Consider the following 17,058-nt stretch of genomic DNA (forward strand, 5'->3'; position numbering starts at 1 on the left):
GTGTGTGTGTGTGTGTTCAATATGTATGTCCAGGATCCAGTCTGAAGTAATTGGATCAAAATTTGTTGAAGTAAGTCCAAGAAATCAGCATGTTTAAAAAGCTACTTCAGATTATAATAAGCAACCCAAATTAAGAATTACTGGCTAAGATAAGGAAAAGCTAAAATTAAATTATTTCTCACCCTACATTCAAATCCTCTTGTTCTTGTGAATGTTAGTGTGAACATCACTTAACTGATGATCACTTCTTCATAGACCATTCCTTTTGTCTATATTTTCCCTATACCTCAGTCGTTGCTTTTCCTTATTGCACAGATTAAATCTCCTGGGGTTCTAACAAGAACAACAAATTTTTACAATGAGAAACATCAAAAGGGGAAACATCATCCATGGAACAACTTGAAGGTTTAAGGATCTGAATAATCTGAAAAGTTAATATTCAGAAGTCTCCCTAGAGAATGACCTGGATGACATTACCAAACAAAAAGAATCAAGTGAAAAAGAACAGTGCTATTGCAGTACTGCACAACATCTCTTTTCAAACGCAGACACCTCAGATGCAGGGGTATCTTTTACTCATTCGAAAGAAAGGCTGCACAGCCTCAGACTTGAGCAGGACTCTGTTCCATCACCTTGGCCCTGCAGTCACTTTCGAGACACTAAAAGCAATTTCCAGCCTGGTGAGCTGCCCTGAGCTGAAAATTTAAGTATAAATAACAAGTGGCAGAAAGTCTTTAGTCAATGAATTAGCATTTCAAAGATCAAGGATAATAGGCCTTGAAGTATCTCTCAGCCCTGTAGAGCTGTCACCAGGCTGATAGTCCAGCCACTCTGGTCCCTCTGTGTCCTTCCTGTCTCCTCTTGCTCTCTGTTCTGTGGGCTTTCCCTTTCCCCCACCCACCATCGCCAGTCTCTCTCTCCATTCCCTTTCCCTTGATGATTTTTTCTGATTGTCTTTTTCTATTTTCTGTGCTCGTCCAGCTGTCCTTCCTCCTGTGTTTCTCTTAAGCAAATATTTATTGGCCTTCTACTTTGTATTAGGCTGTATGCTAAATTCTGGGTATTTAACAAAAAAATGAAGCAAATATGATCCTTGACCGCATATGTACATATATCATGTTTGTATTTTCCCTTTCCTTCAGTCTGTCTGCTTTTCCATTATTTTTTGATCTCCAGTAACTGGCTATAAATTGGAATTATATTTTTCAAAAATGTGACATATATATATATATATAATCTAATTTCCCACTGTCCTACATTTTAATGCTCTTTTCCTTCAAAAATCAAACAATAACTGAACCTGAGTAGAGGCTGGGATATTTTCCAGTATTCAAGTACTTTAGTAATTCTCATTAAGATATATTAAGATTATTCACATCAAGTGGAATAAAGATTATACTCAGTCTCATGTCAGTTTAGGTCAAGTTTGCTACACTTGGAGACACTAGACTTACAAAAAAAACACAATTTTCAGAGCTTTTAAATTTCAGGATAAGGATAAAGGATGTGGGACTTGCCTAACATGTACCTGGCATATGGTGGGCACTCAGAAATATTTGTTGAGTAAAATTCCACATACTTGTCTTGGACACCTAGAATAAAATCAAAATCATGTAAGGACAAATATAAATGAAAAAGAAGCTGCTCAATTCTCCCTGTTAAAAATGAGTTTTTCCTCCTTTTTCTTTGTGCATTTACTCTAGAAAACTTGTAATTAGAAGTGCTTTTTCCTCTCTTTGAGATGTGTATAGATCGTTTTCAATAATAGATTGGCCTTTGGTCAGTCAGCTCCATGACCCAGAACGTGTTTCTCAAGGACCTGGGAGCCATCTGTTTGACATGTGAACATCAAGGGAGATAGCACTGCTATCTCCCAGTTTCTGGAGGATGGTAGCCTGCCGTAGGTGGGCACCTTGCTCCAAGCTGCAAAACTACCTGCTCTCATAAAGATATGAAGAGTTTGTTTTTCTTCTTGATAAAGGCGATTAGCTAACATAAGTGATCTACCAATTACCAGGTAAAGTTGGGTGGGATACATAAATGGTGCTGCCAAGTCCTTTCTTGAGAACTACTTATTATTTATCCTGCAAATATGCATATGATAGCTACATGTTTGACTTTATAAAAAGGTGAGATTCCTTTCTGTTCTTGCAGTCTCTCAGAGGGCTTACATTCTGGGTTAACATTTATTTAAGTAAAAAAAAAAGAAGAAGATGTATTTCTTTCTTTATTACCTTGGTGGAGAGGCTTTTTGGGTTGAGAGAAGATTTTGTTTTTAATTTTATTTCCTCAAAATTTATACCAGGGTATAGTAGCCACATTTAAAAGATAAAGTTCTACTGATTTTAACTCCCTTCTTCTCAAATTTTTGTTTGCCAGTGATAAATTTCAGCTGATGTTAAATTAACTTCTATAATGTATGGGCTGTTGGTAGGTGTCACTTGTAAAAGTAATATGTATACCCCTTAAATATTGCTGCACAAGTCAGAGGCTGCTGGGGTGGGGTTGTGGAGAGAAATCTGATGAATTTCAAAGAAGAAAAGATAAACAAGAATCTTTCTAAAGTCAATAGCAAAAGCTAAAGAGAGAAAGAAAGGTATCAGAGCAAAGCAAGCTCAAGAGATTGTATTAAAGAGTGTGAAGAATGTTAATTTGTGTGTTAACTTGACTGGGCTCTGGGATGCCCAGATAGCTGGTAACACATTGTTTCCTGGTGTGTCTGTGAATGTGTTTCCAGAAGAGATTAGCATCTAACTTGGTAGACTGAGTAAAGAGATCTCCCTCACTAATGTGGGTGGGTGGTTTCCAATGGTTGGGGACCTGAATAGAACAAAACAACAGAGGTAGAACCAATTTGCTCTTTCTGCTTGAGCTTGGCCATCCACCTTTTTCTGCCTTTGGATATCAGTGCTCCCGGTTCTCTGGCTTTCAGACATGGACCTTGACTTGCCCGACTGGTCTCACTCTGATTTTCAGGCCTTGAGACTCAGTCTCACACCACTGGCTCCCCTGTTGCTCAGGCCTGCAGACTCAAACTGAATTACACCAGTGGTTTTCCCAGTTCTCCAGCTTTCAGATAGAGAATCATGGGACTTCTTGGCCTCTATAATTGTTTCTATAAATATATGTCCCACTCTCCCTCTCTCCTCTTCTGTGTCTCTGGGGAACCCTAACTAATGGGACTCATCACAGTGTTTCTGCAGTTCTCAGTTTAACTCACTTAAGATCACAAACATACGTGCTCTCATATAAACTTAGTGTTATCCAGACCTTTGAATGAAGTTTCACTGGTCATCTCACTACATATATTTGAACTTATTGTAAATATTGTACCTCTGCAGGTATTTTCAGTACTTAGGCATTTAATCTATTAAATATCTTTGGTCACACGTAAGAGAATATTCCACTCAATACCCTCATTAACACATACATTGGCTCTTGTGTCTGCACATTTAGAGGAAGGACAGGGCTTCGTGATTGGCAAAATCCTGTGGATCAGACTCCATTTCCCTTTTATTCTACTGGCTGTTTCTTCTTTGTGTTTTCATCATCCTCAGGCTGGTTTCCCTTATCATGGTATTTTCTATGCTTCATATATGCCTACTATGAGGGGAAACTTTTGCCCCAATATTCCAAACAAGACTCCTGAGAGTCTCCATAATCAGGCCACTTAGTTCACATGCTATAACTGAATCAAAGCCTGTGGCCAAGGGAAGGCCACTAAACCATCTAAGACACATCCTTGTGGACAGGGTGAGATCAGATTCCTTAGCATTACATGGGCTGTTTGGAAAATTAGTGCATACTTTTAGCAAAGGAGAAGGGAGCTGGAGTAAATGGACACTGTGCAGATGCCCGACCCAACATGTCTGTTACACAAAACTGTACAATGTCTAATCTACCCAGGCACCCATGACTTAGTTTGGTGCTAGAGAAGACTCTGAGTGCACCTGCTTTGCAAATCTTCTCATACTGATATTATCACACTAGCAGTGATTCATTACCACGTGAGAAGACTGTGGTAAAGATGAATAATGCTACCTATATTGGTATCTCTGAAAGGCTTCAGTCTCTTGCAATAATTATTTCAGAAAATGACCTGTAAGGAGTGACTTGGACACTTAAGAACAGGTGTAAGCTTGCCATGCTCCCCCTTCCCATGCTATGACAACTTTAGATGCATCACACTGAGATATTCACATCACTGAATGGTAGAGCCTCCATCAGCCCAAATTGGGTGGCAATACAGAGCAGAAGTCCCCTTTATTTCTGATGAAACATCATAAGCAGAAACAAAATTTAGTTTTGTTAATGCATATATTTTAGGGTTAACTTTGCCATATCATGACCTAGCCTATCCTGATGAGATCATTTACATTATTATGCCATATTTGGGATTATTTGAGCACTAATATAAATTTCAAGTGCTTTTATCTCAATTTATAAAGTAATATTTATATTGGTGGGTGTTGACTGCTGACTTATTGAAATGATTTTTTCTTTACGTTTTAATCTTAGTATCTTTCAGGGCTATAAATTAGTATATAAAAAATGCCTTTCCTTACCCAACTGTGCTACTGGACCTATAGGTTAACAACTTGCGTATACATTACTTATATGAGTAAAATTGTTAAGCTTTTAAGCATGAATCTCTTTGTTAAGTATTTAAATAGCTATTATAAAACGGTACACTTAAAAGCAGTTTCTTTAAAAGTGCAGATGAGCTACATTGACAGTATTGCTTTGTTGTTGCTGAATTGGGAATGTATAACAATGTGTCACATTCACATACTGCTTAAATGTTTCCAGATTTTTTTCATTGTTTCATCTCTGTTCCTCTTCACTCTATCTTAATGAGGTATTGGAAAGTTGTATTACTGCAGGTCACAGATAAGTAAGCTGAGGGTCAGACTCTGTAAGGTCTAAGCCATAGTTAAAACAAGATTTATAGACTCCCGAATCAGTGCTTTTTATATCATAACATGTCAAAACCACTTCTTTGAGTAAATATAATGGTCATATTTCCTATGATTTTCTAAAAATAAAATAAATAAAATAAGGCAGTGTCAATCACTTTTAAGGGCATAAACGAATTCACTGTATTTTGCCACAAGATAATTGGTTAGACCTGGATGTTTATTTGACCCTTGCCCAGAAATGCAAGAATAATTTAAAACTCTCTATTTGTGCTGTTCAGTGAGTTTCTTTACCAGCTCCAGGTCTAAAAGTATGTATCTCTGGAAAACAGCCTGGGAATGTTTTATTATAAAGAAGTTAATTATAAAAAACATTTATTTTCCTGTTGAAACTCAAGTTTCTAATGAACATACTTCAGAACCTGGCAAGGCAGATATCATAGTATATTAGATATTGTGCTAGAGGTGCCCAAGTCTACCTTCAGGCTTGATGATCCACTAGGACTCAGAAAAGCCATTTTATTTTATGCATGGTTACAGTTTATTACAGCGAAAAGATAGAGATTAAAATCAGCAAAGCGAAAAGGTGCACATGGAGAGGTCCGGGAGTAACCAGCCAGGTTTCAGGTGTTCCCTCCCCGTGGAGTCTCACAGGGGCACGCTTGATTCTCCCAGCAATGATGTGTGACAGCATGAGCACACTGTTGCAAACCTAGGAAGCTCACCTTAACCTTGATGTCCAGAGTTTTTATTGGAAGTCAGTCGTATAAGCATACATCTCAGTATGACTGACCATAACTGGACTCCAGTCCCTCCCCTGCTCCCAAGCCCAGAACAAAACAGGCATTCACCATAAAAGCAGCATGGCTCAAGGCTTCAGGCCTACAAAGACACTTATCAGGGAACATATTCCAAGAGCTCTGGTCATCTCCCAGGAACTGATCAAGGGTGGTCCTACAGATTAGCCTCTCTTTGAAATGTGCAGGGTTTGAACAACTCAGTCCTGCTTAAAAAAAAATAGTGAACCTTTTTTGTGCCTAGAAATCAAATGGGACCTGGAATTCAAACAAAGCCAATGAATCCTTTGTGATCCTTCAGCCTCAAAGTTATGATCCTTAAAATGGAATAAATAGCATAAGAAACCAATGATCTAATTTGAGTCTAATAAAAAACAAGTGAAGGAATACATATTAATAAGTTTCATAATTTATTCAGGTGATTATGGAAAGTAGGGGCTAGGAGCCTTGTAATAGTCATTTGATAGCGTTAATATTTTATGCACTTATTTATTCATTCAGTAAACATTCACTGAGTGCCTAGAATTTGCTGGATGCTAGGACAGAATAGAACATTAAACCATACGAACATGCTTCTGGCTCTCACAGGATTAATTATATATTAATAAAGGGTAGAGAGATAAGGGAAGCAACTTGGGCAAAAGGTGTGATACAGGTGAAGATGTGGTTGGCAGATGTGATAGGAATAGCTTAGATGAGCAATGTGGCCCTGTTAGTGGTGCTCACCAATTGTTCCAGCAATTGGATTCATTCTAGCCAAGGGAATGTGAGCTGGAGTGACATGGATCCCCTTGGAATGGAGGCTTTAAGAGCAAGTGTGTATTCTCCAAGCTTTCTCCCTGGTGTGATAAGATAGCTGCTTGGGCTGTTGTTCACTGCATGGAGGAAAACTGTTCTTTCAGTTTTGCACTTGTGAAGAATAAACATTTGTATTGTTATAATTATGAAATTCCATGGTCAAATTTTTATTGCTGTGTAGTCTGCCATGTCTGACTAATACAGTCCTAACCCAGACCTAGGAGTTAGGAAGGCCCAGAGTGAAAAGAATATCAGGAAGTTAAAGTAGTCAGTATGATTGGATTAAAGAGCTTGAAAGGCAGTGAGAAGAATTAGGATGAAAGGTAAGTGTGGTCCAGGCTTTGGAAAGCCTTGTAAACCACATTAAGGAATTTGACAAATGGCCACTGAGGATTTTAAACTAGAATAACAATCAAGTCAATTTCATGTTTTACAATGATGACTCCTGTTGTGGGATAGGGAATAGATTGAAGCAGTTGAAACTTGCGGTAAGAAGGCTAATTATAGAGACTATAGCAGCATGCCAGAGGAAGGCTATCCTGAACTGGTGGGGGTACTAGGGGTGAAGGTCAAGGAAAGAGGAGAAATGTATAAATAGACCTAGCAATGTGTTTGGGTAGTCCACTGTTTTTGTAAAATTTGCAAACAAGGTATTTTAACCTTAATCAGCTGTCTCTATTCCAACTTTCCCTGTCATGCTTCTCCCTCCTATCAGGTGGCTTTGTAGAGGCTGTCAGCATATTTGTATTCGTTTATGGTAAATCGAGCTGGGAATCTATCTAGTTTGAGTTTAGTGTGATATAGTTATAAAGCCTGCAATAATTTCCATTTATAGTTAGTTATGCTATATATATTCCATAAACAGTTTAGCTAGTCCTATGTAGGATTGGTATCCAGGAAAATTCATATTGCTACTGTGTCAGTTCATTCCATGAAACATGAAGGTCTAGTGCCGGAAGTCATAATGTGTTATGAATTTATCCTATGGAACCTAACACAAAACAAATATGGAGAAAGTTTTGTGATTTACAGGACCAGAAAGAACTCTGGAAAATTCTTTCAATCATTAGATGTGTAAAATTATAAATCGGAGATTCTGTCCAAACACACTTCATCAAAAGGGATGTTTTCTCATATCAGAATTACATATAACTTGTAATATTTCACTACATATGGACACCAATGCAAACTTAATTGAGTGTTGTCAATTCAAGAGTAAAACAGATTATGAAATGCTTTGAAAGGAAGAGCATATATATGAAAGAATTTTGTTAGGGTGTGGCAGCTGGCACCAAAGATAGCCCCCAGTGTCACCTGGTGTTCTTGTCCTTGTATATAGACTGCCCATTAAATCTGGTTTGACCATAATACCTGGTTTTGGTCAATAACTTGTGGTAGAAGTGATGTAGGTGAACTTCTGCGGCTAAGTCCTGAGAAGTCTTACAGTTCTGCCTGTATCTCTTTGAACATGTACTATAGGGGAATCAATACATTGTATAAGAAACCCAATTACCCTGAGATTGCCATGCTATGAGGAAGCTCCAGCTAGTCATGGGAGAGGCCTGCATTCCCACCTGTTTCAGCCATCCTACCTGAGGCTCCACACATGTGGTGAGGAAGCCATTTGAAGGTCCAACCAATTTTGAACCTTCAGATGACTTTAACATTAAGCCTCCATTTGATTGTAACAGAATGAGAAACCTCCCATGAGAAATGTCAAGCTGGGTCCAGAAAAGCCACAGAACCATGAGAGATGATAACAAATTATTGCTTTTGAAGCCTCTATTTTGGGGGCAGTTTGTTAGGTAGCAATAGATAACTGAAAAGAATCACAGTGGTACAATAAAGACAGTCACTCAATCTTTGCCACACTCCTATCAAGAGATTGGGTCTATTTCCTCTCCCCTTCAATCTGGCCTAGCCTGTGACTGCTCTGCCCAGTAAGTACAGAAGAAGTGAGCCTGTGCCAGTTCTAAGGCCTGTCTTTAAGAGAATTGTCAGCTTCCACCTTGTCTCTTAGAACACTGAGCCACCATGTGGTACATTCTCAGCACATGGAGTGGGCCTGAGATTACAGAGAGGGAATGTCCCATTAAATGAACCCTGGCACGTGAGAATGGACCCTCCATACCAACCTGGCTGCCTCCTGAATATCACCAAATAACCCTGTCAAGACCATAGGGAGCAGAAGAACTTGTCAGCCCAACCCTGCTCAAATTCTTGACCTACAAAAATGTAAGATATAATATAATGGTTATTGTTTGAAGCTACTAAATTTAGGGGTAATGTTTTATATAGAAATAGATAATGGATATTAGGGGTTTTCCTAAATTTATATAGCATTACCAATAATGAATTGTGACTATATAAGTTGTAAAGAAGAAAATGTTATGTGACTCTTAAGTTGTAAAGAAGAAAAGAGCTAATCTAAATTATTGATAATAAAAACTAGATTTCAATCAACCAAGCTGGAGGAAAGACTCAATTACCTTTTCCATTCTCTCTGTGGAAAATATTACAAAATTGTTGTCATAAAGAAGAGATCCAAGAACAAGCAGCCAAAAATGTATTATAGGATTATATAAGGCAGTTAATTAATAAAAAGTATATGACTATTTTTGGAATTTTGTGAGATTTGTAGTGTATATCATTTATTTTTAAATTTTGTACTTTTTGGGTTTCTTTTTGCATTTTAGGCAAATACTTATTTTTGTACCTGATTTCATCTTTTCTGTACTTTGGTATGCTTTTTCTTAAAGAGCTCCTCCAAATTTTCAGGTCACTGAGGTCAAAGAGAAGATTCTACAAGCTTCCAACAAGCAGAACAAAAAATACAAATTGTCAGGAAGTATCAGAAATCAGAATGATGTTGGACTTTTCAATAGCACTTCAAGATAAAATTTATTAGAGAAAGACCTTCAAACATGTAAGGAGAAATAATTTCCAACCTAGAATTCAATATAATGAGAGTCAACAGAATGAGAAAGAAGATTGAAACTGCAGTATTTTCTGACCAGTGCATAAAGGCTAAAAAAATTTACCATGCTCCTTATTTCAGGAAAGCACTAAACAGTATGTTCCAGTATATTTGAACTTGTATAAACAGGAAATCACTTAACTCTGCAACACTTTTATTTCCAAAAACTATGTCTCTTTGCCCTAAATTGTTACTGGTAGACTTCGCCAAAACTACCATGATAAAAACACAATTGGCACTTTATGGCAGTAACAGCTAATATACAAAGCCCTCTGAAATGAAATGGCAAAGGTCGCCTTATCAGCTGAAATTCCCAAATAAACAGCTACCATCCTAAAGACAAATTTGTGCAAGAAACTAAGTTTGAAAAGTACACAGATGGTTTTACTATTTTTTCTGTAGTAACACTGCTTATATAATGTAAAATCTCAAATTACTGGTACTTAAGGATGTAAGTGTATCTCTCTTCTTTGGCAACTCTGTTACAGTTTAACTATAAAGTGATCATCCAGGAACATTATGGACATCCAGGAGTTCCCTCTCACCCTTTCTCTATTTCCACACCCGCCTCCGCAAGGGCATGACTCTCCTGACCCTTATAATCTCTCACTTTTATTTAGAGATTCACTCTCTCACATTCTTCTCCAAATACTGTCAAAATGTATGTTTTTGAGTTTCATATAAATGGAGTCATACAATACACATTCTTGTATTTCTGGTTTCTTTTTCTCAACTCCATGTTTGTAAGACACATGTTGAGGTAGCTGCATTTTGTTCTTTTTAGGTTTTGGAAAGGTTTCCATTTTATGAATTGACCATGATTTAGTTATCCATTTCTGGTATTGAAGGATATCTGAGTAGCTTCCAGCTTGGATGATTTCCAGTGCACCAGGAGATGCATTAGACTTTATCGGTCTCACCTAATTTTAGAACTCATGAACTTTATAGAGAAGGGGCAGAAAGATACATTTTTAATTATATTTAAGAACATTTAGTCACCTTTATAAATGCCAGGTTTCCTTCAGTTTTCTCAAACTTAATGACAGCTCATTTAAGTAAATTCAGTTGACCACTTTAATTGCACTTCCTCATGTTCATTTTCACCTATTGCTCTCTGATATACATGTACTAAGGCAGTATTATTATCTTTGAGACACAAAAAAAATAATGTTTTTGCTGAAGTAGCCATTAGACTAAATAAATACAACACATATTGATCTGTAATACTAAAAATGGGAACAGACTCAGACCTTATGTTTCAGAATTGAAATAGTATTTTTAGGTGTGATGGAACATTAAAAGTATTATCAATTGACTCTTTAATCTCATTGGTACAGTGTGAAGACAGTGAATAAAAAACAATTGGAAGGGAAGATCTGGAGAAAAAAGAGCAGAGTATCCCATCATGTAAGCTGATTGTCCCCCCACATTAAAGTCAGCTGATCAGTGGTCTGGCCGTTTAGCTGGATTTGCCCATTCAGCCCTGGAATTGTACATAATGCAGTAATAGCTGAATATGCCACTATCAGATTCACTTATGGAAATTCAGAATTGAGACTTCGGTGCCATATCATATGACAAGATAGTCATATATATGCATATGTTTTAGTATCATTGGCATCATATGGAGGGAAAGAAAAAAGAGAATCTGGTAAAAGCAAGAGAAAACTTGAAATTTAATTTGTAATTGGAAGAAAAACATTTTCTAAAATTGAATTATGATTTGAAGTTCTTGGCATGAATAATGAAACATCCTGCAGAGCACAAGGGAGATTGGATATTATTGTAGGAGGGAAGAATGTGTTGTATTTAATTGCTGAAGTTTGGCAAAACACCAAAAAGAATAGCACAGAGAAAACAGAGCAAGAGATAGGCTTGGAAAGAGAGAAGCAGCTATTGATCAGCTTCTTTGTCTTATTCTGGCCAAGAAACTTCTTCTCATGCTTCATTGAATCTGAAAGATTGCAAATCATTACAAAAGAAAGTTTCTACAGTTCTTTATTTGCCCAGGAAACAGAAGAATATCAGAGAAATGATGGCCATAAAAATTTGCAATAAAAAAATTTATCATTAGAAATAATTTAACTGGATCAATTTTAGCATAAATCAGTGACAGACATTATAAATATTGGCATTTAATTTATTTAATAATAATATCTTATTTGTTAAGAAAATATACTCTGTTTTAGCTATGGCAAGGTGTACTGTAGTTGAAGTGATTTAAAATTTGCTATATCACTGATATTTTATGTGACTATAAATTGTACATGAGCAATTTTATATTTATAGAATATCAAATGCTAATGTTTATCAAATAATTTTGTTTACATTTACATTTCTGAGAAATCTAGACAGTCCTTTGGTAGGGTAGTTATCAGTGCTGTACAATATCTTAGGAGTGATTTTACTTACAATTTATTAAACACAATGAAATCCTGGTGTTGAATTTTATTTAAAAACAGTTGACCTTATATTTGAATGATTAGAAAAAAAAGAATTAAAAAATTTAAGATAATGTCAACCTAAACCTAAGCCATGAAGAATTTTAAATATTGATTTAAAACCTGAAATGGATTACCCAGCTGAAGTTAGGGAATTTCCTTCCCTGATAAAATGATAAGGACTGAAAAATTGAAAGATGGTTTGAGACGTGACTATAGATACGGTTTTAGGACACAGAGAACACTATACTTGGATTATTCTAGAGAGTATAACTGAAGCCAGCTTCAGTGTTATACTTTGACAACCACCACTGCATTTGTGCTGATGTTCCCACCCAATGCCACATGCAGGTCACTAAGTGGATGGGGAGCCAGATTTCTCCCACATCTGACTTTGGCTCAAAGCCTCTGCCGGCCTTGCCAAATCTTCTTAAAACTGCACTGCAGTCTAAGACCTTTCTTCCTCCCTCCCTCCTTATTTACCTCCTTTTCTCCTTTCCTTCCTTCCCTCTCTCCTGCACAGAGATCAGACCTGAATTGTTTGTTTTCTTTTAGCTCTTCCGGCCCTCCACAGATCCTTTCCTGTTTTCCCTCACAGATATTTCTCCCAATAAATCTCTTGTATATCAAATCCTGTCTTGGTGTCTCCTTCTCAGAGGAGCTGGACTAATGCACAAGAATTCTGCTTGCCGTGGCTCAAAAAAATATTCAAAGAAAAGAGAAGAAGAAAGGAGTGTAGTAATTGCCTAAATTATTAGAACTTCATCTTGTATTAAAGCTTTATTGAACTAAGAAATCATATGTAAATCAGATTAGATTCACTTTGCCTTGTTCTTCCTATTTAAAAGCTTTAAAAACAATTTGCTTAGGAGACCCAACTTTTTTTTTATTGAAGTATTGTTGATATACAATCTTACGTTGGTTTCAAATATAAAACACAGAGGTTCAAAAGTTAGCCATAGTATTAAATCCTCATCCCTCTAGCGGTCATGATCTATCAACATAGTAAGATGTTACAGAATCGTTAACTGTATGAGGAGACCCAATTTTTAAAAATTAAATTTTAATTATCCATTCTATTGATTTTATGGACAAAGATAGATTTATTGTATAAACATAAAACTTCCTCTTCCATATAACAAAATATAGTCTCTTAGTTTCATTTCCAGTATAACTGAGTCCAAAGTTCTAATATTTTTCTTACATTAAAAAAAAGCAATTTGTCAAAAAAGGGGCAACATGGAGGCATGATATGGAAAAAGGACATTAGCTATGGCAGATCTGATTTTCCAAAGATACAGTACAGTATCTCCCATCCTATGTGCTCTTACGTAGTGTGGCCTTGCAACCTGCCCATTAAGGGGTGGAGTCTATGTTTCCCTCACCCTGACTTTGGTCAGGCTTATGTTCCTTTGACTAGTAAAGAATGGTGGAGGTGATCATTCTTGAATCTGTCGGTTGACATCTCTTACTAACTGTGGAAAATTCTATTATCTCTTTACATATGTCTTCTGTCCCATTTTCTTTCTCTTCTTCTGGAACTCCAATTATACATACTACTTGATTTTGTTTCACAGATATCAGATTCTCTTATCCATTTTTTCCTACTCTTTTTATTTTTGTATTTTAGTTTGAGTAATTTCTATTGACCTGTCTACAAGTTTGCTTTTTCCCTGCTGTGTCTAGTCTGCTGAAATCACATTTAAACAAATCTTTGATTTTTCTCATTTCATTTTCATGTTTTTCAATAATCTTGATTTTTCTGCTGAAATTCCCCATATGTTCCTGCATGTGCTCCACTAAACCCTTTAATACAGTAATCATCTTGTGTGTTTAGGACCTGATGATTCTAACATCTGAATCACCTCTGGGTCTGTTTCTACTGACCATTTCTTCTTTTGATCATAGGTCAAATTTTCTTGATCATCTAAACTTTTCATAATTTTTTATTATGTGTTAGAAAAATGTGTTAAAAGAACTACTGAGACTGAAGTAAGTAATAATTACCCCCAGAAAATGGTGAGTCCCTTATTCTGTCCGATTTGGGTGCCTAAATCAGTCTAAATTGTAGTTTAGCTGAGTCAGGATTTGTTATAGGTTTAGTTAGATTTAATTCAGCATTGGCTTCAAATATTTTTGACTGCATGATTAAGACTTTCTTTCTACAGGAAGGAGGTCTGTGTAGAGATCTCTTTGTGCTTTATAGCCCAGCTACCAGCTTCTGAGCCTTGGGAGATCTCTGTGCTTTACAACCTGGCTGATATCTTTTTGTTTACCATAGTGTACTGTAGAAGGATTTTTCCCTTCTACAAAGATCCAGATTGCTTTGTAGGGATCTCTCTCTCCTCCCTGTCTTGACTTCAGTTTTCAGCCACTTATTTTATATTTGGGAATGCCTATGAGCCTAGTTGGGGAGGGAGAACTCTTGTCTAGAGACTTTGGAGCTTATAACCCTTGTAGTAAGCAAAGACCCAGGGGTTAAAGCTGGCAAGTATTTGTAGACCCACTCTGTGGTTGGGGCTCCTTGAACTATAAACTGTTACTCTAGTTCATATATGGGCACTGAAAGATGGTTAAAGGATCAGTTCGTTTCTCATTATCCCTTTCTATGGCAGTCTTCCTTCTCTAGCCGACCCATAAGAGAGAAAATTAACTGTGGGCTTTTTCTTTCTAAGAATGTCTAGTTGCTTCTTGTATTTTGGTTCCTTTATATATCTGTGGGTCCTCAGTTCTCTCATAGGTTTTTAAGAAACTGTAATTTTGTAGTTTATCTACCTCATTCTTGTTAGGGTGGGACTAAATGGTCTTTTGTAAATGTCTCTATCCAAATCCTAAGGAGTTTTCCATTATGTTCATTTTTTTTCTTTCTCAATTAGCAGTAATTCCTGTTTTCTCTATTAAAGGCCACAGCTCCAATCAAACAACCCTCCTAAAATTACAGCTCTGGTGGCTTCTGTAACTGCTCCCATAAATTGCCCCTCATACTTACAGGCAGTCATAACCACTTGCTCTTGCAGGTCTGAGCTGCATCACCATCCTTTGTTGGCTTTCTTTAACCTTGTCCACATTTTGGAAAATAGTCCCTTTATAATTTAACTCTTCTCAATTATGCTCTTTGAATGAGCCATCTCCTTCCTGCTGGCCCCCCAACTGATAGGGGGCATTTCTCTAAGAAGTAGAAAGAGATTCAAGCCACAGGTAGATAGTGGAGAGTATTATGAAGATGGCAAAGAGCGAGTTTTCATAGTTGGCTGAGTGATGTTGAAGTGGTGGCAATATTGGTGTCATCTAGGAAAAGAGGAAAAACATAGTTCCCTGCTAATACTTTCTTTAATAAATCTCTGGCCTCTTTGCAGGTCATTTTCCAGATTGATTTTTCTGAGTACTTGTGCATGTCTACAAAAGCTTAAGGAGGAATACCGGAACTAAAGAATCAGTGAGGCCTTCTTGGTATGGTGGGATTTGAGGAGGTAAGAAGAAGTGAGAAGATGGAGCAGAAAATTCCAAGACAATATTTTAATCAGTGCAACGTTTTGTTTCACATACATTTAGCATTTGCTATATAATTTACTCAACATCAACCCTTAGGTTCCATATAAGTATCTGAAAATTTTTTCATTAGAACCTTTTTTAATAGACAATACTATGAAATAACCAAATTTTTACTGGCTTACCTTTGTGCTTGTAACAAAGTAGGTATTCAAAACTGTTGGATATACTAATATTAGCTGACATTTATTGAGCACTTGCCCTGTGACAGGCACTGTTGAAAATTGCTTGCCATCCCGTTCACATCCCAGTTTGTAGGTGAGGAATCTGAGGCTACAAGATGCATTTCTACAGTAGACACTCAAAGTGATAATGAATTAATTGACTGAGGTGGAGACTGTGATATTTAAATTTTTTCACAGTTATTTGTGGAGAAAAAAAGTTTACTGAAATTCAGGATTGGAAGACAAAAATAATCTCTTTTCTTCTGCATGCAAGTATTCATAAAGTTTATTAGTACTTTGCAAATCCTGGTAAAATAAATACGATCTGACAAGAGTCACAAGTATAGGCCATGTACCTTACCTGTTTTTTGAGAGATTTTATTCTCTCCTTTTATTGTTTCACTCCTTCCTTTCATTTTTTTCCCCACTTCACTCTCTAAAATTTTTCACATTTATTCATTTATTGCTTCCTTCCTTCATTCAAAGAAGGTCAGGTGCTTAATTTAAAAACCTCATTCAATATGGTGTCAAGTCACACGCCAGGGCCATGAACCGAAGGGTGCTGTCCTGTTTCTCTCCGCGAGCCCGTATCTCCGTGGAGCCCCGCCCTCTTCTCCTCACCTGCTCCCCAGGAAACAGCAGCGAGGCCACCCTGGCCTCCGGCTCCGAACCGCGAGACCTCGGCCCCCTCCCTCTCTCCCAGAGACCGCTCCGCCCTCCCGGATCCCGGCTGGCCGAGCGCATTTATTTGCATATTTCTACCTTTGTTCCCTGCTGGCGGCCAATCAGCGCGCGGGGCGAGGCGGGGGTGCTGGGCGGGGCTCGGGCTCCGGCTGCGGCTCCGGCATCCAGCTGCTGCGGCCGCAGGTTCCCGAGCGGGTCTGAGCCGCTGTGGGCGCGCCGCGCACTGCAGCCCCAGCCCCGACCCCCATCCGCGTCCGCGCTGCTGCCCCTCCTCGGCCAGGCCCTAAAGGCAAGGACAAAGAGGCTCTCCGGGAGGCTCTGCTGGAGCTAGATTTACCCGCACTTGCTGGGACCCACAGGCTCCAAGATGGTTTGCGGGGGCTTCGCGTGTTCCAAGAACTGCCTGTGCGCGCTCAACCTGCTCTACACTGTGAGTATCCCCAGCCAGTTCCTCCCCGGTTGGGGGCTTTACTGCTGCTCGGTGCTCCTTGGCTTTCCTGCCTGGCCAAGGACTCACACTCTCCCGCGCCCCCTTGCCGTCTTCCCACGCTCTGCGCGCCCCCGGCCTCACCGTCAGACCCCTCCGGCGACCAGGAGCCGGCGCTTGTCGCAGTCTCTGCCTTTCCCTCGTTGTGAAGCCGCCGGCTTTCTTGCTCACTGGGCGCGTCTGTTACATTGCTCTGCCCCGCCCCCTCACCCACCGCCTTATTTTTCGGGTTTTTTTTTTTTACC

General features: G+C 38.2%; 1 protein-coding gene across 1 annotated transcript in view; it reads left to right on the plus strand.

The window, feature by feature from the left end:
• Positions 1–16,470: 16,470 nt before the first annotated feature.
• The window catches only part of TSPAN13 (tetraspanin 13), a 29,461-nt gene continuing 28,873 nt past the window's right edge, over positions 16,471–17,058 (plus strand). Inside the window, exon 1 of the mRNA XM_036894523.2 lies at positions 16,471–16,756. Coding sequence (XP_036750418.1) covers positions 16,694–16,756 — 63 coding nt within the window. The 5' untranslated portion in view covers positions 16,471–16,693. The remainder of the gene's footprint in view (positions 16,757–17,058) is intronic.

The sequence above is a fragment of the Manis pentadactyla genome, chromosome 7 (genome assembly GCF_030020395.1).
Source record: "Manis pentadactyla isolate mManPen7 chromosome 7, mManPen7.hap1, whole genome shotgun sequence".
NCBI lineage: Eukaryota > Metazoa > Chordata > Mammalia > Pholidota > Manidae > Manis > Manis pentadactyla.